This window comes from Patiria miniata, unplaced genomic scaffold (assembly GCF_015706575.1).
Source record: "Patiria miniata isolate m_02_andy unplaced genomic scaffold, ASM1570657v1 HiC_scaffold_18, whole genome shotgun sequence".
In the NCBI taxonomy this organism is placed as follows: Eukaryota; Metazoa; Echinodermata; class Asteroidea; order Valvatida; family Asterinidae; genus Patiria; species Patiria miniata.
This window is the reverse complement of record NW_024037056.1, coordinates 4,878,554-4,902,133: the sequence shown is the minus strand read 5'-3', so window position 1 is coordinate 4,902,133 and position 23,580 is coordinate 4,878,554. Positions and strand designations below refer to the sequence as shown.

General features: G+C 38.0%; 1 protein-coding gene across 1 annotated transcript; it reads left to right on the top strand.

The window, feature by feature from the left end:
* Positions 1–8,336: 8,336 nt before the first annotated feature.
* LOC119724358 (UDP-glucuronic acid decarboxylase 1-like) lies at positions 8,337–20,817 on the top strand. Its single transcript, XM_038195377.1, has 13 exons — positions 8,337–8,742; positions 9,870–9,906; positions 10,236–10,281; positions 12,542–12,585; positions 13,322–13,382; positions 13,678–13,858; positions 14,320–14,484; positions 14,954–15,075; positions 15,590–15,753; positions 16,533–16,593; positions 16,858–16,915; positions 17,632–17,735; positions 18,946–20,817. The coding sequence occupies exons 1-13, from the start codon at positions 8,655–8,657 to the stop codon at positions 19,045–19,047; spliced, it is 1,233 nt and encodes a 410-aa protein (XP_038051305.1). The 5' UTR covers positions 8,337–8,654; the 3' UTR covers positions 19,048–20,817.
* Positions 20,818–23,580: the final 2,763 nt, after the last annotated feature.

The window sequence follows — 23,580 nt, the reverse complement described above, 5'->3', positions numbered from 1 at the left end:
AAACGTTTAAAACACTAGATTGTTAAGATCATATTATATTTGTAGCTACACGTTTTCTCACGCCATTCAAACCACTTATGCTACACATCGTGAAAACTAATTGCACCCAATTTCAATTTGATCCATTTGGTATTTCTTGAGTAGTTCATCGAAACGAGGTTGTTCTTTTTGTTCAATTGTGCAGCATCCGTGTTGATGCGTTGCCGAGACCACTATTTATGTGGCGCGCCCTCTATTATAGTGGTCACGATCTCCACAATACAGGGTTTTAATCGCGACAAATACAATCCTAATGGAAGTCAACATGGATTTTTAACGCTTAAAACATTAGATTGTTACGATCATATTATATTTATAGCTCCACGGTTTCTCACACCATTCAAACTACTTCTGCTACCAATCGTGAAAACCAATTGCACGAACTTTCAATTGAATCCCTTTTCGTATTTCTTGAGTAGTTCATCGGAAACGAGTTTCTTCTTTTTGTTCAATTTTGCAGCATCCGTGTTGATGCGTTGTTGAGACCACTATTTATGTGGCGCGCCCTCTATTGAACGAAAATTAAAATATTCTACGGCGTGCGGATGTATTTCATGGCGGTGCGAGACCAGTAGTTTTATTCAGCGCGCTTTTTCTCGACAGATTTTTTTAAGTTGTTTTACTGTTTCTCACAAAACTTAATCTCCTCCTGTAAGACATCAAGACCGATCACTTGCTAAACTTACAACTTAATATAGCTTGACCTGGTGAGCTCGGGTTATTGCTCAAACAACGAGTGTATTGTTATTTTTCCATAATTATACGTTGACTTTTCATTTTTCATTTGGTTTGAATTTCTCACGTATAAAATATTATATTTGTTCCGGGTATGCTCTTTTTCATTGTTTGATGCTTTCTCATGGAATTAAATCTCATAATGTAACAGTCATCATGACAAATCACTGAATATTCAATTTTGAAATACAGAACAAACTCGTTTTGGGGGCAACAACTCAAGAAATACACGTTACATTAAAATGAATTTTCGTGCACTCATTTGTCATGATGTTTGACACGAACAGATTTAATTTCAGAAAAAAAGGTCAAACAATCAAGCTATTATGACCGTAACAATACATGGTTTTAATTGCGACCAATACAATCCTAATGGAAGTCAACGTGGATTTCTAGCGTTTCAAACACTAGATTGTTACGATCATATTATATTTATAGCTCCACGGTTTCTCACTCCATTCAAACTACTTCTCCTACACATCGTGAAAACTAATTGCACGAAATTTCAATTGAATCCATTTCGTATTTCTTTAGTAATTCATCGGAAACGAGTTTCTTCTTTTTTGTTCAATTTTGCAGCATCCGTGTTGATGCGTTGTTGAGACCACTATTTATGTGGCGCGCCCTCTATTGAACGAAACTTAAGATATTCTACGGCGTGCAGGTGTATATGTCTTGGCGGTGCGAGACCACTGGTTTTATTCAGTGCGCCCTTTCTCGAAAGAATTTTGTTAGTTGTTTGACGGTTTCTCACGAAATTTAATCTCCTCATGTAAGACATCAAGCCGTATATCATAGCTTGACCTGGTGAGCTCGTGTTATTGCTCAAACAACGAGTGTATTATTTTCCATGGACGTTGATTTTCATTTTTCATTTGGTTTGTATTTTTCACGTTTAAAATACTGTATTTGTTTCGGGTATGCTCTTTTTCATTGTTTGGTGGTTTCTCATGAAATTAAATCTCATAATGTAACCCAGTCATCATGACAAATCACTGAATATTCAATTTTGAAATACAGAACAAACTCGTTTTGGGGGCAACAACTCAAGAAATACACGTTACATTAAGATGAATTTTTTGTGCACTCATTTGTCATGATGTTTGACATGAACAGATTTAATTTCATAAGAAAAGGTCAAACAATCAAGCTATTATGACCGTAACAATACATGGTTTTAATTGCGACCAATACAATCCTAATGGAAGTCAACGTGGATTTCTAGCGTTTCAAACACTAGATTGTTACGATCATATTATATTTATAGCTCCACGGTTTCTCACTCCATTCAAACTACTTCTCCTACACATCGTGAAAACTAATTGCACGAAATTTCAATTGAATCCATTTCGTATTTCTTGAGTAATTCATCGGAAACGAGTTTCTTCTTTTTTGTTCAATTTTGCAGCATCCGTGTTGATGCGTTGTTGAGACCACTATTTATGTGGCGCGCCCTCTATTGAACGAAACTTAACATATTCTACGGCGTGCAGGTGTATATGTCTTGGCGGTGCGAGACCACTGGTTTTATTCAGTGCGCCCTTTCTCGAAAGAATTTTGTTAGTTGTTTGACGGTTTCTCACGAAATTTAATCTCCTCATGTAAGACATCAAGCCGGTCACTTGCTGAACTTACAACTTAATATAGCTTGACCTGGTGAGCTCGGGTTATTGCTCAAACAACAAGTGTATTATTAGGTGTTGGGCTTTAGCCCAACACCTATTGTTTTTGCTAGGGGTTTTAGAATTATTTTTTTCTTCTATACATATTCCTTCTCCAGAACTGTATGTCAAAATGAAAACATATATGAACTTCAATTGTCAATACATGAACACACAACCTACCGCAGATGTGTTTTTTTGCAATTACGTAATCATGACGTCATCACGGGTCACGTGACGTCACTTCAAAGTTTAATAAATTTTATCTTTGAAATTCCATATAAAATTAACCGTGAGAGACCGGAACCTGAAATTTGCGGGAATCGACATGGTAATACATGCTCTTCATTTTATCTTCTGCGCGCAAAATCACGTGACCCTTCCTTCCGGTCGAAACCGGAAGTGCCTAATAATTGTAAAGTGGAAAAAGATATGAACTTGCTTTTAACGATTGAAGGGTCTGCCTGGATTGACCTTTCAAAAAAATAATGGGTGACGCCATGAAGTGTTGGAGCGCCCTCTAGCGGCAGGTTAAAAAACGTCAAAAACGCATTTTCACTTGATGTCTGTGGCGAAGTTTGCGGTAATCGCTTCAAAATTAATGTACATGATGACCTTAATGCAGACAGCACCTGTGCGCGAAAAAAAAATGATTACGTCATCAGACCGGAAGCTACAATAAAAAGACCTTTAAACCTTCAAAAATTGCTAGAAAATATACCGTGATAGATATAATCGAGATTTGGCTGTATATAGCACAGTTAAAATAGCTCTTGAACTTTCTGGTGATGACGTCATAATGACGTCATCCAGTATCGTATTACAAGCAATCAAAGATTTCTAGATTTAATCTTTGAAAATCAATATAAAATCAACTGCTGCAGATTTGATTTTGTTTTTTATGGCAATCGATACAATATTGCAGGATCTTCAGTTTTGGTATTAAGTGCAAAATCACGTGACCCTTCCTTCCGGTCGAAACCGGAAGTGCCTTATTATTTGAAATTGGCAGAAGATGCGAACTTGCTTTCAATGATGTGAGTGTCTGTCTAGGCTGTACTATAGCAATATATTACAGGTGACGTCATAAAATGTCAGAGCGCCCTCTAGCGGCAGGTTAAAAAACGTCAAAAATGCATTATCACTCGTTCTATAATTGGTTCCTAAAAGGAGCGAAGGTCACTCTGCCTGGGAGATTTCAAGCATAATATTTGGTTGCTAAATTTAATCTGTCGGCCAACAAAAGTATTATCATAATGACGTACCTGAAATGTTAACTTCTTTTATATCAGGGGTGTGAGTGACCACTGATAAAAATAGCTGAAAACAGCTGAAAAAGGTGTAAAAAAGCTGAACTTTGGAAATCTCCTATACTTTTGTACACAGCAAGTGAGGGAAAAAAGCTGAAATCCAAATCAAATCAAGCTGAAATCAGCTTAAAAGCTGAGGTTTCACACCCCTGTTATATGTTGAAATTTGAAAATCCGTGAATAAATGGCTGAGAACGATCTTTTACTGTTATGCTTGCATAAAACCGCAATTCGCCAGAAAGTATAGTTCCAGAAAGCAGTGTGGCTAACAGGTGGTATTTCATTTAACCACAAGTCATTATCTCGCTGGGACTGTGGAGCAGGGAGGGGAGTTTGGTTTACTTGTTCCCCAGGGGCTTTCAACAGTGTGAAACTAGCCACTTTCTTAAGAGGGCTGGTTTCGTCATGCAAAGTTTGCGGTAATCCATGGCCCAACACCGTGTTGTTGTTTCTACAACCTCTAGTTATTATTATTTTTCCATGGACGTTGATTTTCATTTTTCATTTGGTTTGTATTTTTCACGTTTAAAATACTGTATTTGTTTCGGGTATGCTCTTTTTCATTGTTTGGTGGTTTCTCATGAAATTAAATCTCATAATGTAACCCAGTCATCATGACAAATCACTGAATATTCAATTTTGAAATACAGAACAAACTCGTTTTGGGGGCAACAACTCACGAAATACACGTTACATTAAAATGAATTTTCGTGCACTCATTTGTCATGATGTTTGACATGAACAGATTTAATTTCATAAGAAAAGGTCAAACAATCAAGCTATTATGACCGTAACAATACATGGTTTTAATTGCGACCAATACAATCCTAATGGAAGTCAACGTGGATTTCTAGCGTTTCAAACACTAGATTGTTACGATCGTATTATATTTATAGCTCCACGGTTTCTCACTCCATTCAAACTACTTCTCCTACACATCGTGAAAACTAATTGCACGAAATTTCAATTGAATCCATTTCGTATTTCTTGAGTAATTCATCGGAAACGAGTTTCTTCTTTTTGTTCAATTTTGCAGCATCCGTGTTGATGCGTTGTTGAGACCACTATTTATGTGGCGCGCCCTCTATTGAACGAAACTTAAGATATTCTACGGCGTGCGGGTGTATATGTCTTGGCGGTGCGAGACCACTAGTTTTATTCAGCGCGCCCTTTCTCTAAAGAATTTTTTTCAGTTGTTTGTCGGTTTCTCACGAAATTTAATCTCCTCATGTAAGACATCAAGCCGGTCACTTGCTGAACTTACAACTTAATATAGCTTAACCTGGTGAGCTCGGGTTATTGCTCAAACAACGAGTGTATTATTATTATTATTTTTCCATGGACGTTGATTTTCATTTTTCATTTGGTTTGTATTTTTCACGTTTAAAATACTGTATTTGTTTCGGGTATGCTCTTTTTCATTGTTTGGTGGTTTCTCATGAAATTAAATCTCATAATGTAACCCAGTCATCATGACAAATCACTGAATATTCAATTTTGAAATACAGAACAAACTCGTTTTGGGGGCAACAACTCAAGAAATACACGTTACATTAAAATGAATTTTCGTGCACTCATTTGTCATGATGTTTGACATGAACAGATTTAATTTCATAAGAAAAGGTCAAACAATCAAGCTATTATGACCGTAACAATACATGGTTTTAATTGCGACCAATACAATCCTAATGGAAGTCAACGTGGATTTCTAGCGTTTCAAACACTAGATTGTTACGATCATATTATATTTATAGCCTCACGGTTTCTCACTCCATTCAAACTACTTCTCTTACACATCGTGAAAACTAATTGCACGAAATTTCAATTGAATCCATTTCGTATTTCTTGAGTAATTCATCGGAAACGAGTTTCTTCTTTTTTGTTCAATTTTGCAGCATCCGTGTTGATGCGTTGTTGAGACCACTATTTATGTGGCGCGCCCTCTATTGAACGAAACTTAACATATTCTACGGCGTGCGGATGTATATATGTCTTGGCGTCGCGAGACAACTAGTTTTATTCAGCGCGCCCTTTCTCGAAAGAATTTTTTTAATTGTTTGACGGTTTCTCACGAAATTTAATGTCCTCATGTAAGACATCAAGACCGATCACTTGCTGAACTTACAACTTAATATAGCTTGACCTGGTGAGCTCGGGTTATTGCTCAAACAACGAGTGTATTATTATTATTTTTCCATGGACGTTGACTTTTCATTTTTCATTTGGTTTGTATTTTTCACGATTAAAATACTGTATTTGTTTCGGGTATGCTCTTTTTCATTGTTTGACGATTTCTCATGAAATTAAATCTCATAAACACTAGTGTACAAATAACCCCTAACCCGGCAAACTGGCTCTGTCCGAATTTTGTGAAAAGGCGCACATTATCACCATTATTTTTGGGGGGTGTCAGAGCGGGGGGGGGGATGCTTTATTTTTAATGAATTTCTATGGTTGTTCATATTTCCGATTCTATATTTCTTTTAAAATTGAAAAAAATATCGTTCCCTGAGAACAATTAAACTCATGATTAATCCAAACTTTAAACATAACGAAAACACATTAGAACACATACAGCACATTTTAAATGTGCCATGTTTTTGAAATAAAAATCAAGTGTTTTTGGTTATGTTTAAAGTCTGGATTAATCATGAATTAAATTGTTCTCAACAAACGATGTTGTTATTAATATTTTTTTCAATGAAAATATATGAAGCCAGTAATTGAATGTGATTTTTTGGAAGAGATTGTTTGAAAACGTCCTCACGATGGGTCCGAGTTGGCAGTTGGGTCCGAGTTGGTCGTAGTTGGGTCCGAGTTGGCATGGGTTCGAGTTGGTGTGGGTCCGAGGTGGCATGGGTCCGAGTTGGTATGGGGTCCGAGTTGGATAGAAACTACAAGTTCAACCGTTGTATCAACTTGACTGTTGTGCGTTAACTGGAAAAGTCAAGTCGTCCGTTGCCCATCTTGTCTATTTTCCAATTTGTCCTTTGTCCAACTCGTCCTTTGTCCAACTCGTCCTTTGTCTAACTCGTGCTTTAGGCCATTTAAAATACATGTTTATATTTTATATTATTCCACTTTTTCTCAACTTCCGTGGTCAACGTGTGACTGGTGTGGAAAACGGTCGGGTTCCTCTAAAAATAACTCAAATCCCAAACTTTGCATCCTTATAGCGGCCTGAAGATAGAGTCTATTTTGTTCTTCTTCCTCACACAAAAAATCTGAATTCAACTTTATAAATTTACACATTCATATATATTCCCCCACTTCGTCTAGTTACAAAGGTTATAAGAGCAAGTGGTTTTTCCTTGTTTTTTTTCATTCGCCTGTAAGTTGGTATTTGAAATTGCACCAACTGAGTGTCTGTGTAGTTTATGTGATGATGAATTCATCAAATACATTCAAGTGTTATCTTTTAGGCATAATAGGCATGGGCAGTGGCGTAAATCTGTGCCGGCGACTGGGGGGATTTTTTTTTAGTCATCCCTCATACGGGATAGTCTGAGTATCACCCGTTATCCACGGAGCCATCTCCTGTCTAACAGGTCTATTACATAGACTAATCCGGGATGGGGGATGACTAAAAAAAATTGCCCGGCCGTGGAAATTTGGGGGGGGGGGGGGGGGGGGGGGGGGGAGACTTGCTGGACACCACATGACACATAGGGGCGCTGATCATGATACATATCTTATACAAATACGCCACATATGTATACAAATACGCCACTTAACCTTACATCAAAACAGCGCATTTTTAAAGCTTTTTTTAAATTAAGTTTTCTCCCTTTTTTTCGTGAGGTTTGGGAAGTTCGAAATATACCTTAAAATCCCACCCCCGGTCAAACTGTGGGGGATACCTCCCCCTCCCCCTCCCATTTAGTCTGCCACTCCTGCGCTTCCGGAAGAAATAACAGACATCGCCTAAATTGCTCACGTGTCATTAACTAATAAGTAATTATGTTTGTTGTTACGACCGACAATCCATTCGTTTAATAGTGATCATGACAATCGTTTTGTTTTTTAATAAGTAAAAAAAAAATACACTGGAGTGTGTTTCTTTTGTAGATAAGCAAACGGCTAAGTTAAATAAAAAGAATTAGGCCTAGAAGAAAACTGTGGGCATGATATTTAGCAGGGTGGATTTGCCAACAACTTTCATGCGGCGTAGTAGGCTTTGTGTTGTGTGAATGAACTACATCAGTCGCTATTTTGCAAACTGAGGGTACCGCCGTTTTTTTTCTGCCACGTAATCAACGTTCACGTGGGCTAGGCTGTGCCGCGGCCGGCTGCGCGGGCGCGGCCGGTCAGTTGAGGAACAATACGTACACGTAGCTAGGCTACGTATCGTACTCGTACCGTACCCGGCCCCGAGGATCATTCGCATACAGGTTTAGCAAACCAACGGACCAAAAGACATGGCTTCAGAAAACAGTAAGTTCATCCCGAAGTGGATTTCTTTCCAATATGTTGATGTTGCTGTTGATGTTTTTCCTTGGCAATTTAAAATGATCAATGTTATGTAGTGTGTGTCATGCTATGAAATGTATAACGTTATGGCCAATGGGGCGAATTGTTGGGGCGACTTTGCACGTAAGCTTTATCATCGTACGTGCATTGCAGTGAACAACGAATGAGTGTGCATTTTTGGTCAAATTTACTGTGTTATGTCATGGCTCTTGGCGTTCATGAAGTGGTTGTGTTGACTCGAGGATTATATTTACAGCTTGTATACAATTTCTTGTTTGACTTGGCCGGCCCTGCTGCTTCAGTTTTGTAATCCACTGCGTGTTCTGGGCGTCTGTAAAGGGAACTCCCTAATCGATCCGTAGCCACGGAGTCAAGGCGAGATTTCGAGCAGGGCCACGCCGCCGCCACTCGCCGGAGATTGTTCCTTAGAGGCGGCCGTATGAGTTTCACCTGGAGTAACGTGGCGATGTGTGTGAAGCGGTTTCGCTTGGCCCTGGTCATTGGGGTTGTTTTTGCCCTTCTTTTCGGTCAGTATTGGTGTGGTGTTAAAGCCCCATGAGCATTATGAGATGAGTTCCATTTGAGTGGTCACATGGTCTGAGCATGAATTCTACCTCCATGGTCTGAGTAACTTGCTTAGGCCTTGAATAATTAGGCCTAATGGGACTTGATCTGGCACCAGATGAGAAGATGTCCCAATTCTAAAAAAGGCAATAAGTTTAAGACAACTGAAAATGAATATAAATTTATGAGCAGGGTGACCGTGAGGTCATACCCAAATTCTGCTAAATGCAATTCAAAAATCTGTCAGATTTATCAAAAATCTGCCAAATTCCCATGAATTACTCGAAATACACTATAAACACTTTGCTATGTTTCTCTGTTAAATAACCATTTTTGAGGAATTCTGCAAGAAATCTGGCAGAAAAATCCATTCTGTCAAATTTTCTGTCAAACTCATTTTTGAACAAAAAAAAGTTAGCCGAAAATCAGCGAAAACGGTCACCATATTTATGAGAGTAGGCCTATAAAACTTAAAAGCAGTGGATATTGGCCGGCACTAGTTTTTTTTTTTTACCTATTTTCACAGAGACTTCCTTTGATTGGGTCATATTTGCTTTGTATTTGTTAGCTTTCTTTTAGAATACGTTGGTTTGGTAATTCCGACAAAATACAACTTCTGGTTGATTTATTCTACCTAGGATGGTTATCCTACCTAGGACTCGACTAGTAGGAGACAATGTGCTTATTTTGGTACATGTGTATTCTTATTAAATTGAGCTGCCAACTACTGGTACTGGCAGTATCACCCTCAGTCTCACTGGACTGGACTGATTCACAACATTCTCACCTTGACTTGAATTGAGCAGCAATGTTTGAAGTGGTGTTTTACCCTGTGGGATTTAATAATGGGCTGAAATACATGTATACTTGACTGTCAGTGATCAGGTGATGGTAGTTTTTTTTTTTCATTGTAGATGTTGTGTCTGGTCCTGTACTCTCCTGTGGCTTGTTGAAAGTCCATACGTAATATTTTGTGACTGATGGGACAAGAAACGAAGCTCTTTCAGTCTGTGAATTGTCTTTGTGATGTAATAAATCGCATGAACTATCAGAATATTGCTAAAAAGCCTTGTTTTATATTTATTTTTAGGTTTACTATGCGGGACTCATGGTGAAGAAGAATCAAGGTACAAATTTGTCGCAGTATTATGCCCCTCCACTGTTCAGTGCTTAGTGCTAACTTCAACTGTATCATGTGAAATTGCATATTTCCCTGTAATTCGGAAAACGTGATAATTTTGCCCCTTCTAACAACAGCCAGGTCTTCTTTCAGAATAAAACTGTTAACTGCTTGACGATGGTGGTAAATTTTCTTAATGGAATTGCAGGAACAAATATGTGTAAAGAATTGCCATGAACACTATATATTATAGTTTATACAACGTTCAATTTGATAAAGTAAATTTCACCTGTAAATTATACCGATGTGGTCATCATCTTTTTTCATTATTTTCAGATGGGCAAAAGATCTTGGGGAAGGTGTGCAAGCACAATTGCAAAAGGTAATGTCCTTCAATTTTGTTTCCTATGTTCCAGGGCAGTAGTGTATGTACATGGCTCTTTCATGCAATTTAACACATTACTCGGACTTTGTTTGAAAAGCAAACGACAAAGTAAAAGAACATTTTTAAAATTCTTCGTAATTTATTATGGGCATACGTGTACATGTACAAGCACTCAATACATACATGTACTTTGCCATCAGTTTTGGCAGACCATGCAGCATCTTGTAGGTTTGTGGTTTCGTGTTTTCATGGGTTTTTTCCAGTGTATATGCAGTACAATAGAAATTTGTTTTCCTCAAAAATAAAACTTTCTTTTACATGTAAATCATTTGCCCTGATGCTTAAACTTGTATAAACACAAAAAAGGTGTGTATTGTGTAGGCAATATATGTAAGGAAACCAAGGTGATTATGCTAGAAACTTGGTATTCATGGTATTAATGCTCTGTTGTTGACATATAAAAGGATGGAGTGGCAAGGCAAATATGTTAGGTGTATAGGTCCAGCCTCATGTATTCTACATACATACATGTACATTTTGCATTGATTGTTTAAAAAAAAATAGTGCTGGGAGAGAGAAACAATTGAACCGTTAATCAATAACAGTTCATTTACTTCTCTGTACAGGGCCAGTCAAAAACACGAAACCCAAATGTCGGGACTGGCATTGTTTTAGTGAAGTTCTGCATGTAGCATTTTCAAAATCTAGGATATGAAAGCCCAATTCATAAGCTTTCTTTTAGTACAAGAATCTTTCAAATCAATCATGTACTTGGCAAGTTACGGAATTTTAAACACACCCACTGATTTAAAGTTCTGTCCACGGATCACAAAAAGGCAAGGTTCTTTCAGCAAACCGAAAGCAAATCACAAAGGGGTGTGTGTGAATTGTGTTCATTTTGCCGAAAGAATGCGCCCCTCAATTTCTCAAACAATAAAAAAGAAAGGTTTGAATGTCATTGATGGGGAGTTTTTAAACAAAAACCCGGCTACAGTGAAAAGCAAATTGTTTCTTTAACCCTAACCGCCCTGAATCCTCCAAAATCCTTTTTGCAAATTGGAGGAATTTGCAGGATTGAGGTTACATGGCAAAAGTGCGTTGCTGATTTCGGAGTACGCACTGTGTCAAGGTCTTAGGCCGGACCTTGTGTTGTTTATGCTCAGCCGTGCATAAATTTAGTCCTTGATTATACTTGACATCCTGCTCAAGGATGTCACTGCCTCAGCCTCAGCCTATTGACAGTCATAGCCGGAGGATTTTGCAGGATTCAGGCAGTGGTCACCCCTCCATGGACCATATTCAAGAAATAACGGAGGAATTTGCAGGATTGAGGCTACATGCTATTTTTCCATGAGGCCAATTGGAGGATTTTGCAGGACTGAGGCTACATCCTAGCAAAAAGGCCTAGGGAGTTAGGGTTAACGGATACCAGGGTACCCATGTTTTTTTGTTTCAATAAGGAACCCGATTCCCCTACTACCATTAAATGCACACCCCTAAACCATGTAAAGCTTAGCCTTGGTCAAGGCGTTTGTTATTATCAGTCTGTACGATAACGGCGGCATATCCTCGCTGTGCAGTGCATGTAAAAATACAGCGCAAACGGCGACCCCATGTGGCCACCCTTTATATGCAAAAAAAATTGCTGTATTTCTCAACATATTCTGGATGTATCAGTTTTAGAGGAGGGCAGGGACATTTTGCCCCCGCCCACCCCATTAAATTTACACCAATATTACTTTGCGCCTCTTTTTTTTTTTGCTTTTTTTTCTTTTCTTTTTCTTTTTTTTTTGTTTTTTTGTTTTTTGCTTTTCTGGGGGGATGCATGTTGTCACTATATGACCTTTCATGGCACGCTAACTATAATGCAATTTTCACGCAATGATCGACCAATAACAAAACAACTTTTTTGGAAGTCAGCTTAGGCTATTAGCATAATGAGCACCAAGGCGTTGGTCTAGATCCAAATGATTCGCATATAAAGAGCAGCCGCATGAGGTCGACCGCTGGTGGCACTGTATTTTTACATGTACTGCTGCAACATAGCAATCCGCAGTCAGCGCGCGGCGAGGATAATGCGGCCGAATACCGTACATGATGAATGTCTTGACCAAGGCTATGTAAAGCTGTACTAAATGCTGATTCTGATGTTTTTTAATGTGATTCTGAATCATTTGTGATTCTGATTTGCTACATGGAGTGTTTGTGCCATGTCTAAATGAAATATTCAATTTGTCTCTCTCTCTCTCTCTCTCAGCTAATACAACCTCTCCAGGAGAGAATACTTAAAATAGAAAAGCAGTAAGTAACATCAAAATATTTTCATTTTTTAAATCCCAACCCTAACAGTCCTGAACCCTCCAAATTCAATACGATATTGAACACCTCCTAGAAGTATTGGAAATGTTGAAATGGTACATCTAATGTTTATTGATGAGTGACTGGTCAACACTATGTTCCTTGCAAAGAGGGAAAATGCTGGAAAAACAAAGCCTTTACTTGTATTTCAGCCAGCCTTTTTAATGACAACTTTTTGAACAGACAAAAATAAATGTAGAAAGTACAAAGCACCTGCCTGCGTAGCATGTTGGGGTGCGATTTATATTAACCTCTGAATAAATAATGCAGTTATTTCAAAAGCCATGCCAGATGCTTTTGGTATCAAAGTCATTAGCATAATAAACTTGAAACAGCTGTTCGGTGTAGGTAAACTCTTTAGGTTTTAATTTTTGGAAAATAGAGTTCTGACATTACTCTTTCCCGTTCTTTTTCCTTTTTATTGGGGTTGTGTCCTGTTAAAAAATTATACTGGATTAAATTTAAACATTAAACATTGTCAGCAAAGCGGCATTCCCCCCCCCCCCCCCAGACACACACACCTCACTTAACCCTAACAGTCCTGAATGCTCCAATTTCAATATGATTTTGCGCACCCCCTAGGGAGTTAGGGTTAATGATTTAATTATGCTACGGAACATCTGACAGCATATTTCATGGATTTGTTTATTCATTTTATGTATTCAACTCTTTTCATCAGGACTGTGAGGAAGTACCCAGAAGTCCGTTATCTGCCTGAAAGTGAAAGAAAAAGAATATTGGTAAGCAGAGTAAGACGAAACATGGTTACACATACCATTAAAAAAGAGGTGTCATGAAAGTTCTTCACACATGTAACTTGTCATTGTAAGTCATTGGCCAACCTCCGAATTCACAGATTTCGATAACATTTACAAACCATTATGTCAAATATGTATTAGGCTTATAAATCATATTTATACATGTATTTACAAATAGTGCACATGAGTAGACATTGGCGAAGCATGTGAGTGATATTCCAGTGGTCTTGGATTGAAGTCCTATTTCAATCAACTGTTTTTGTTACTGGATCCTTAGATAACCGGAGGTGCTGGGTTTGTGGGCTCTCATCTCACTGATCGGCTGATGCTGGAAGGTCATGAAGTCACTGTGGTGGATAATTTCTTCACTGGCCGCAAACGAAACATCGAGCAATGGGTCGGACATCCTAATTTTGAGTTGATCAATCACGATGTTGTCGAACCACTTCTCATAGAAGGTGCGCATTCAGCAAGGATCATGCATATTTATAATAACATCACCAATTTCATTGGTTAATAGCTGACTTCCCTCTCACAATCTCTTTGAGACAAAGGCTTTGCTTATTTGTGCAATAGTGCATGCATGTACACTGGCAAAATGTGCTTACCACAGTTAGCCTTCGGCTCGTGCTATTATCCACATCCAGGCCCCTTGCCAGTACCAGCCAAGCACATAGTTATTCCACGAGGGAGCGTGCGTACGCATGCACACGCGCGAAACCCCAAGCATCTGCATGTTCATGCGTGCAAGCTCGAACAAAGGAGATTTGGCACCCATTTGCACACATCCGCACCCATCGGCATGGACGTGCAAACACACTCATTTGCAAAGCGATATTCCTTGACAAAAGACACCTGGCTGCACAGTAGACTTGAATATGCTCATTATGTGTTAATATGTATTCTGTCGTTTTTGCAGTGGATCAGATATATCACTTGGCTTGTCCAGCCTCCCCACCCCACTACATGTACAACCCTATCAAGACCATCAAGACAAGCTCTCTAGGAACACTCAACATGCTGGGATTGGCCAAGAGGACACGGGCAAGGCTCTTACAGGCATCAACATCAGAAGTATATGGAGGTGAGACTTAAAGTAGGAAAACTTTGCAAGCACTTTCATTCTATAAGGAAATATGATATTGTGAAACTTCCCAGTGCATTTAGTGACAACCCCCCAAAATATTCCCACAGTAAGAATATGCAACAAAATCCTGCAAACACAAATATGATGTATTTATTATTATGATTATTACTTATATGTATTTCTGGTGATGAAACCAAGGCTACATCAAAAGTGCACTAGGCACTGTAGCTCGCAATCCTGAAGAAACCTGTAGAGAGGAGACAATGAGAAGAAACTACAGTTTTACACATGGAAGGAAAACCCCAGAAGAATATTCTGGGGAAAACCCACCGAATCAGGTAGGGACTGAAAACCCAATCCACATGTTGGCCAAGGTGGGAATCGAACCCGGGTCTTAATAGTGGATGCAAGGAAAGAACCGCTATGCCAACCTGACTCCCCTGACTTGCTTTGTCTGTTGTTACAGATCCCCAGCAGCATCCCCAAACAGAGGAGTACTGGGGTCATGTCAATCCCATTGGACCTCGGGCATGCTATGATGAGGGCAAGAGGGTTGCAGAGACAATGTGCTATGCCTATGCCAAACAGGTAAAAGTCATAAGTGATGGAGGTCATTGACCCACTTAAGAAGAAAGTGAAGAACTTCAGACATGGCTGGGGCTTGGACTCTAAGCATGTTTCCTTTATGAAATTTGAGCTCTTTCAAATATTTTAAAAGAGTCTTATGCGCAAGTAACGGGAGCAAATGGTGTGATTTCCAAATAAAAAGGGGTGGGGAGCAAAAACAATGAACTAGATCAATTGCACAAAGAAAGCTCATGTGTTTCATGAATATGCTGTATGGTTTTATTAACCCTAACAGAACTCAACCCATCAAACCCCAGGAATTTGCCAGGATGGGTATAGCTCCTAGTAAATCATGCTAGGGAGTTCAGGTTAAATGACACGTGGAGGTACTTTTTATGGTCTGGAATGGACAAATACTCTATTTGCAAAAAATTGTTCAGTAACTAATTGTCACAAAATATGACCTTGGTCTACATGGTCTAGATGCCTGAGCCAATTTATTTAATTAACATGTTGCTCTTTAACTATGACACAGGAAAATGTTGAGGTACGGGTGGCCAGAATATTCAACACGTTTGGACCTCGCATGCACATGAATGATGGCCGAGTTGTCAGCAACTTCATCTTGCAGACTCTGCAGGCCCAGCCTATCACCGTCTATGGCCATGGCAAGCAGTCTCGGTCATTCCAATACGTCAGGTATGAAGTATCCTGCTATTAGGTTTGATGCATGTCACAGCGCTGTGATCTATATGAAATAGCGCTTTATAAGAACTTGTTATTATTAATATTATTACATTTAACCAAACACTCACAGGGGTGCCAAGGCCTCGTGGTCTGGAGCATTGAATTTGTGGTCTGTGGGTAATTCTGCAGGTTGTGGGTTCGAGTCCAGCATGGGTTTATGGTGCCCTTGGCAAGGAACTTTGTCACTCATTGCTTCCCCACCCCCCACCACGGAGGAAATTAGGTACCTGTGAGGGCAGAGATGGTTATTGTGATTGATTTTATCTGCATTGCACCGAAATGGGAGTATGGAGTTGTGTAATTCCCAGGGAGCTGAGATGGTATATAGAATGTTTCACTGATCCAATGAGCAAAGTAATAAAACAAAAGGAATTTTGTCAGCGCGATAACTTGAGAAATACTTTACATGTGAACTTCAAATTTGGTTTATGGATTGTTTTTGGTAATCCTAAGAAGCCTATTGCATTTGGGGCCAAAATGTCGATGGTCAATGTCACAGTGTCTAAAACAATAGAAATCTTGTATTTATTCTGTGATCATAGGGATTAAATACTAAAAAAAAACCTACAGAAAACACTTATGATGTCAATGAACGTTCCATGTGACCCAAGTACATGTACATGTAAGTTGATGTTAAAAGAGTGGTGTTATGTCATGGGAACAGTCATGGTTGCGGGGCATTTGTGTTTGTAAACACACCTGACTTGTTTTTCATCTGTTCTTTACTGCAGTGATTTAGTGGATGGTCTGATCAAACTGATGAACTCCAACGTATCCTCTCCTGTCAATTTGGTAAAAGAATTTAAGATTTTTTTGCATAAAAATATCAAATAAAAAATATTATTAAGAATGAAATATAAATTGTTAATAAAGTGATTATCTTTGATCTAAAACAAATTCTTTGCAGCTGCATAAATATAAATTACAATGACTTATAACCCTAACCATCCCATACAGTCACTACCCCTTCCTGCTTGCAGTTTGATCATTGACTCACTTAAATCCAGTATCAGGGTTCAAGTTTGATTTGTGACTTTGTTTCTAATGTTATCACAGGGTAACCCAGATGAGCACACTATCATGGAATTTGCCCAGATTATCAGGAATAAAATAGGCAAGTACACAATTTATGTTAGTAAATCAGGATAAAGAACAACAAGTATAAATGTGTTTGATCAGCACCACCCAACCATTTTAAAGGTCACACTCACAGAGATTAGGTGCATAGTAACTCTATGGCCAAACTTTACTGAATGACAAAATTTAGCAGAGAGATAGAATTAAAACCTAAGTGGTTTTTAGACACTTGATGGCTTCAAGTTCATGTACAACTACGGTACATTTAAGACAAGATAAAAGAGGGATATTGCTGAAGCATTTCATGCTCTCATTTAACTTTTAGCTTATACATTGTACCTTTTGTATGGATCAGCTACTTCTTTGTTTGTTTTACTCGATATAAATGCCAATGATAAATTTAAAATACTATGAAAATCTTGGTCGTCTTGAGCCTTTAATCCAGTTTTGAATACCCCATTGTATGCTGAGGTGTGAAACAAATATTGAAATATATCTCTGAAATTTAAATGTTTCATATACATGACTTTTGACTCTTTGCTCATGGACAGGGACATTTAATTAAGGTAGAGAAAAGCTTGTTTGTTGGCAGACAATGACATGAAAATATGGATGTACATGTAGATTGTGAGTTTACTTGACAAAAGAAATCAAGAGGAGGACTGAAGTTTATAATCAGATGTCAACCTGACATTACTGATGTTCCAAACCTGATCACATTATAAACATGAATGTTACTGTTTGTTATTTCAGGAGGCAACAACATCATAAAGAATGTGGCTGCTGCTGAGGATGATCCACAACGCCGTAAGCCGGATATTTCCAAAGCAAAGAAAGTGCTAGGCTGGGAACCTGTGGTGAGTAAATAGTACAATGAATACACATAGTTTATTGGGACTTCTATTGTGGACCTTCACTTCCCTACTTCAGTTCGCATGTGTTTCTATTAAAATCTTAAAATTCCATGAAGTTCATCTATTAATGTGTGCACAAGATTTGAGGATACGTGTACAAATGCACCAGATAACATGTATACAGGGTGAGTCAAAAAAAGCGGAACCCAAACCCCAAAAACTATATTTCATGTTTAAAAAAACATGTAGCACCAAACATAATTATGACTGGAAAGCCAATTTCATAAGCCACTTTTAGATGAAAAAATTACTGAAATTGGTCAATCTGTTAAAAGAATATCACCATTTAAACACAATGGCCCTAAAACCTGTCTCGTCCAAAAAAATGCGATTTCAAGAATCGTCGTCACAATTGTGTTTAAACATCACCAGCGATAATCTCTTAGTTTAAACGTTTAAATATTCAACAAAGTCTTTTTGAAGGCCCGTCTTTTAGAAAAAGTAGATTTTATAAATTATATTGTTTGCCTAACCGGGGTTGTTAATAAAGATATTGTGCACTACAGGTGGTGACAGTTGTTAAAACAAGTATTCTGTGTCATTTTCTTTGTTGTTCCAAACAGTCAAAACGCACAATAAATTGCTTTTTTGGACGAGAAAGGTTTTAGGGTGTTGCGTTTAAATGGTGATATTCTTTGAACGGATTGAGCACTTTCAGTATTTTTTTCATCTAAAAGTAGCTTATGAAATTGGCTTTCCAGTCATTATTATTTTTGGTGAAACATATTTTTTTAAATATGAAATATATTTTTGGGGGTTTGGGTTCCGCTTTTTTTGACTCACCCTGTACAAGCTCATGGGGGGAAATCAGAACCAAACCTGCAGTTTAAAAAAGCAAGGGAGAAGGAAAGAACAAGAATTACAGTTTGTGCAAAAGTGAGAATAAAAAATGTTGTAAAACACAATTCGTACTTTAAAAGAGGAGCTTTTTCTCCATTTCATCAGTACCCTCTGTAATTCTGAAAGCTTGCAGCAAATTGTCTTGAAAGGAAAAGGCATCAGAGCTTGATGTGTGCAGTTGCCAACTGGTGGGGCACATTTGTCACTAGAATGCCAAGGTGGCTTACGTAGATACTGAATTTTAGTCTTAACTCCCCTACTTCTGTAAACCCAGTAATTATTTATTCTCTACCATGATTTTGTTGGTTTGCAGGTGCCCCTTGACGAGGGCCTACAATTGACTATTGACTACTTCCGCAATGAGCTGGAGCATGCCAACAAGATGAAGGAGGTGCCCAAGAACCCTGTGGAGTAATACTCTGTAGAATATCTCCAAGTCTGCAGAATTTGTATGCAGTTACACTTTCAAATTCGTAGTGGGTTTGGTTTATTTCCATACGTCACAATAAATAATGGAACAGTTATTTATATAATGCACACTAGGGGGTGATAAATGGTGGATACCAGGCAAAAGCAAATGCTTGTACGTGGCCTGTTTCCTTATTTTGGCACATAAATACACGTACAAATATAATTACAAAATACAAAAGAGAAAAAAATTACAAAAAGTAACTAGCTGAAGGTACAAATGAATTCTAGAATTAATAAGAAATTAACATAGAACAAAATTTTGCTTATAAAAAGTAAGGTAACCAGTGTGCCGTGTGTGCTTCACATGGCTTGTGACAAGTGCCCGGCATATTGGTCTTATTTGGAACATGTCACACACTGTTTTCTGCGTAGCAGCTCCACGTCTCTTTCTATGCTCATTCACTGGGGTCGTAAATCCGCAAGTAACTGGCTCACAATATGGATATTATGCATCAGATGATTTTTTGCTTAGAATGTTTTATTCTTTAAATGAATTTACCTATGAAACTTTTGAGTTCCTGCTGATATACACATGTATTTTTGGTTAAAACTTATATAGATTTTACCCATTAGTATACATGATTCAGTATTCAGGTTATGTACATCCAGTGCATGTTGGAGAATTTGGAGACATTATTTATTCTTGGTGATGTGTTGGCTGGTGCCATAATGTGTCGTGATTTAAATTTGTAAATCACTTCAATGATTTGTAGAAGACCAGTAGAGAATGATTTAATCTCAAATTTTATACATAAATTTATATGATAAATGGCATACAAACTTTATGTGGATTTGTACAATTTTTACAATTTTCTAGATTTTGAATTATGCTGAGTAGATGTTTGGTTAAATATTTAGCCTACTTTATGCATGTATGTGGAATTAGGTCATTGTAAATGGAACTCAATCACACTCGTGTTTGTTTCTAACAAGACTTCAACTTGTTGAACTATTTTTTTTGTTTAAAGCCCATCACATTTGTTCAAAATTGTGATCCTGTTGGTTGCATTTTTTCATGTGTTTATTTTAACTCTCTTTATAGTTTTGATTATTTTATTGCTGTTAAAGACATGAGTGGGCAAACGTCGTAATTGTTTCCAAGAAACAATAATTTAGTAGGTGTAAAGATTAGATACACCTTTCTTTTGTATATATCTGCACTTGTTGCTTTATAAAAATTCAGTTCACAACTGAAATTACATTGTTGCGATTTATAATCATTTTTTTTGTAGTGGGTCTGTGGCTGTACATCTAAAAAAAAAAAAAGTAGTGTGTGCAAAATTACTAAATTACTAACCAGAAAACGTGAATGAAACGACTTTTTGGGACCACTTTCTCATGGGGCTTATTTTCTTGTTGAATTACCTGATCTCTCCTGAAAGATTGTTTTCTTAATAATTGGCTGTTACTTTAACGAATTCTGTAAATTTAAGTTTCGGACAGTAACCTAACTTATAGTAGCGGATTGTTTCTTCTTTTTTGTTCACTAGGCATCTTAAAAATAGGCTCATTCCTTTTGTTTCTGACACTTTGTAGAATCTACCATTTTACATTGCATTTTCATTTCCATAGTATGATTACTAGGTACTATTTGCAGACAAAAATGATGCGATGTAGTCTGCACAATATAATTTCTTATTATCAGAGGATCTGTAACTGTTTACCGATGGAAGAAAAATAGAAAGAAAATAAAACGATTCTGTTTGGCGAATGAGTTGTGGTTAGTTTTGGTTGAATCGTGGTGTGTATTCCGATCATGGGAACCAACGGTTTTTCATATAGCCGGCCCCTCCCACCCACTCCAGCTGAGCACTGTAACATCCAAAAAAAAAACAATTTGGAAACTTAATTGCTTGTGGAAAGTGTAGAAATAAATGTTGCTATTGAATTGAATTGAATTGAATTGACATAAAGCAGCTACTGTGGTGTTTATTTATTTGTTGATAGATTTTCCCGGCCAATTTCCTGAAATGTTCATTCACTTCTGAAAATCAGTCATTCGTTTTCGTTTGAATTTGAATGCACGTCTTTAATCTATTTCAATTTATCGAAGTTCAGGCGTTTTCATTGTACGTGCATCGGTTTTGAGAAACGACGGCCAATTACCTACCTGTGCATTCATCTACGCAAGCATACCTTTTCTAAATTGATTTCAGGTACAGGTAACTTGATTGACGGTTAATGAAAAAGAAACCCCTAATTGTATCTGGTGCCGATGACATTAAACTAAAACTGAAATAGAATGGTGAATGTTTGAAATCGCCCTCTAAAAGCGAAAAAGAAGTCTTGTAAATGAATCTGAATTGACATAAACGAATGGTGCTATACTCAATCACTTAATTGATTGAACTGAAATGGAATCGAATGCTAGTGAAAATGAACGCGTGTTCAGAGCGATTCTCAAATTCAGACGAAATGAATGACCGATTTTCAGAAGTGAATGAACATTTTAGGATACAGGGTGAGTAAAAAAACGAAACCCCAATGTCGGGACTATTGTTTTATTGAAGTTCTGCATGTAGCACTTTCAAAATCTAGGATATAAAAGACCAATTCATCATTCTTTTAGTACAACAATCTTTCAAATCACTCATGTACTTTTCAAGTTACGGAATTTTAAACACAACCACGTACCGTTTTAAAGTTCTGTCCACGGCGAAAACAATTCACACACATCCCTGTATGTGTGATTTGTTTTCGTTTTGCTGAAAGACTAGCACTGACCTTTTTGTGATCCGTGGACAGAACCTTAAAACCGTGGTTGTGTTTAAAATTCTGTATCTTGAAAAGTACGTCAGTGATTTGAATGATTCTTGTACTAAAAGAAAGCATAATTATGTATTGGGCTTTTATCCTAAATTTTGAAAGTGCTACATGCAGAACTTCACTAAAACAATGGTCCCAACATTTAGGTTTCTTTTTTTTTTACTCACCGTGTATTTCGTGTTAGATTGGGAAAGGGGCTTGTCGATGTCGCGTGTGAGGGATTAACCAATAATAGGGAAAAGGAGTCCGATTTTCATATAGGAGTCAGATTTACGCCACTGGACACTAGGGACGCTATATTTCATGAAACTTCTCTGCGAGGGTCACATTTCGGGTTTTGTGTTGGGGGCATTTTGGTACTGGGTTAATATTTAGGGGAGGACCCCCGCCCCCCCCCCCCGCCCCCCCCCCCCCCGCCCCCCCCCCCCCCCCCCCCCCCCCCCCCCCCCCCCCCCAACATTAACAGCCGGGAAACGTACATATTATTTTATTGGGCACCACCTTACACTAGAGGGCGCTCTTCAGGATATAGATGTACAATGTACATGTATATCAATGATCGTACTCGCGCTTCCAAAAAAACCGGCGCATTTTAAAAGCTTTTGTACTTTGTTTCTCCACTTTTCAGTGCTATTATATACATTTTGGTTCTTGGGATGTTTGAAAATACCTCGAAATCCGCATTTTTTTTCATCACGAAATTAAAGGTGTTTGTGGGGGGGGGGGAGGGGGGAGGGGGGGATTCAATAGCCCATACCCCTGGGCCCAATTTGCTTACCGTTAAGCCAAGCAGCTCTTTGAAATTGGGCCCTGGTCTTAAAGTGGGGGGTATATATCCCCCACCCCAATCCCCCCCCCCCCCCCCCCGGGACTTACGCCCCTGAGATGTCATAAAATCTTAACATTTTCTTTACAGAAATTATTTGTTTTTAAGACTGAACTTTTTAATTACTTATATTAACATTTTTAATACTTTAATATAGGTTTTCCCGGCCAATTTTCTAAAATGTTCATTCACTTCTGAAAATCGTACGTCATTCATTTTCATCTGAATTTGAGAATCGCTCTGAGCACGCGTTTCATTTTCGCTACCAGAGCATTCGATTCCATTTGAGTTCAATCAATTAAGTGATCGATTGAGCAGCAAATTTGATAGATAGATAGATAGATAGATAGATAGATAGATAGATAGATAGATAGATAGATAGATAGATAGATAGATAGATAGATAGATAGATAGATAGATAGATAGATAGATAGATAGATAGATAGATAGATAGATAGATAGATAGATAGATAGATAGATACAAGTTATTGACTTTTATCTATCTATCTATCTAGATACATAAATTGGTTAACTATTTTTATTTATTTTTAATTTGCACGTGTCTAGCCTGGCTTGCAAAACCGTGACTTCACTGTATCAATACACGTCATGGATTTTTCGAAGCCTCAACTTTTCAAAACTAATCAGCTGTATACAATTCAAATCTGCCATATTTTTCTGTCACATTACCAAAGTTACAGAATTCTGCTAGAAATCTGCGTAACAATTCATTCTGCGGAATTTTCTGTCAAACTCGGGTTTTTCCGAAAACTTCTTCTGTCAAATTTTGCCGATATCCGGATAAAACTGTCACCCAACCTCGTCCTCAGTGCTTACTTTATTTCCAACCTCATAGAGAGTGTGGGCGCGTACTGCTCGACACCC

What these genes read in the sequence shown, in the direction of transcription:
- LOC119724358 (XM_038195377.1), top strand. Translation starts at nt 8,655, where the DNA reads ATGAGTTTCACCTGGAGTAACGTGGCGATGTGTGTGAAGCGGTTTCGC. An exon ending in GTGAAAGAAAAAGAATATTG is followed by an intron (nt 13,383 to 13,677) that starts GTAAGCAGAGTA and finishes CTGGATCCTTAG; the next exon opens with ATAACCGGAGGTGCTGGGTT. An exon ending in TATCCTCTCCTGTCAATTTG is followed by an intron (nt 16,594 to 16,857) that starts GTAAAAGAATTT and finishes ATGTTATCACAG; the next exon opens with GGTAACCCAGATGAGCACAC.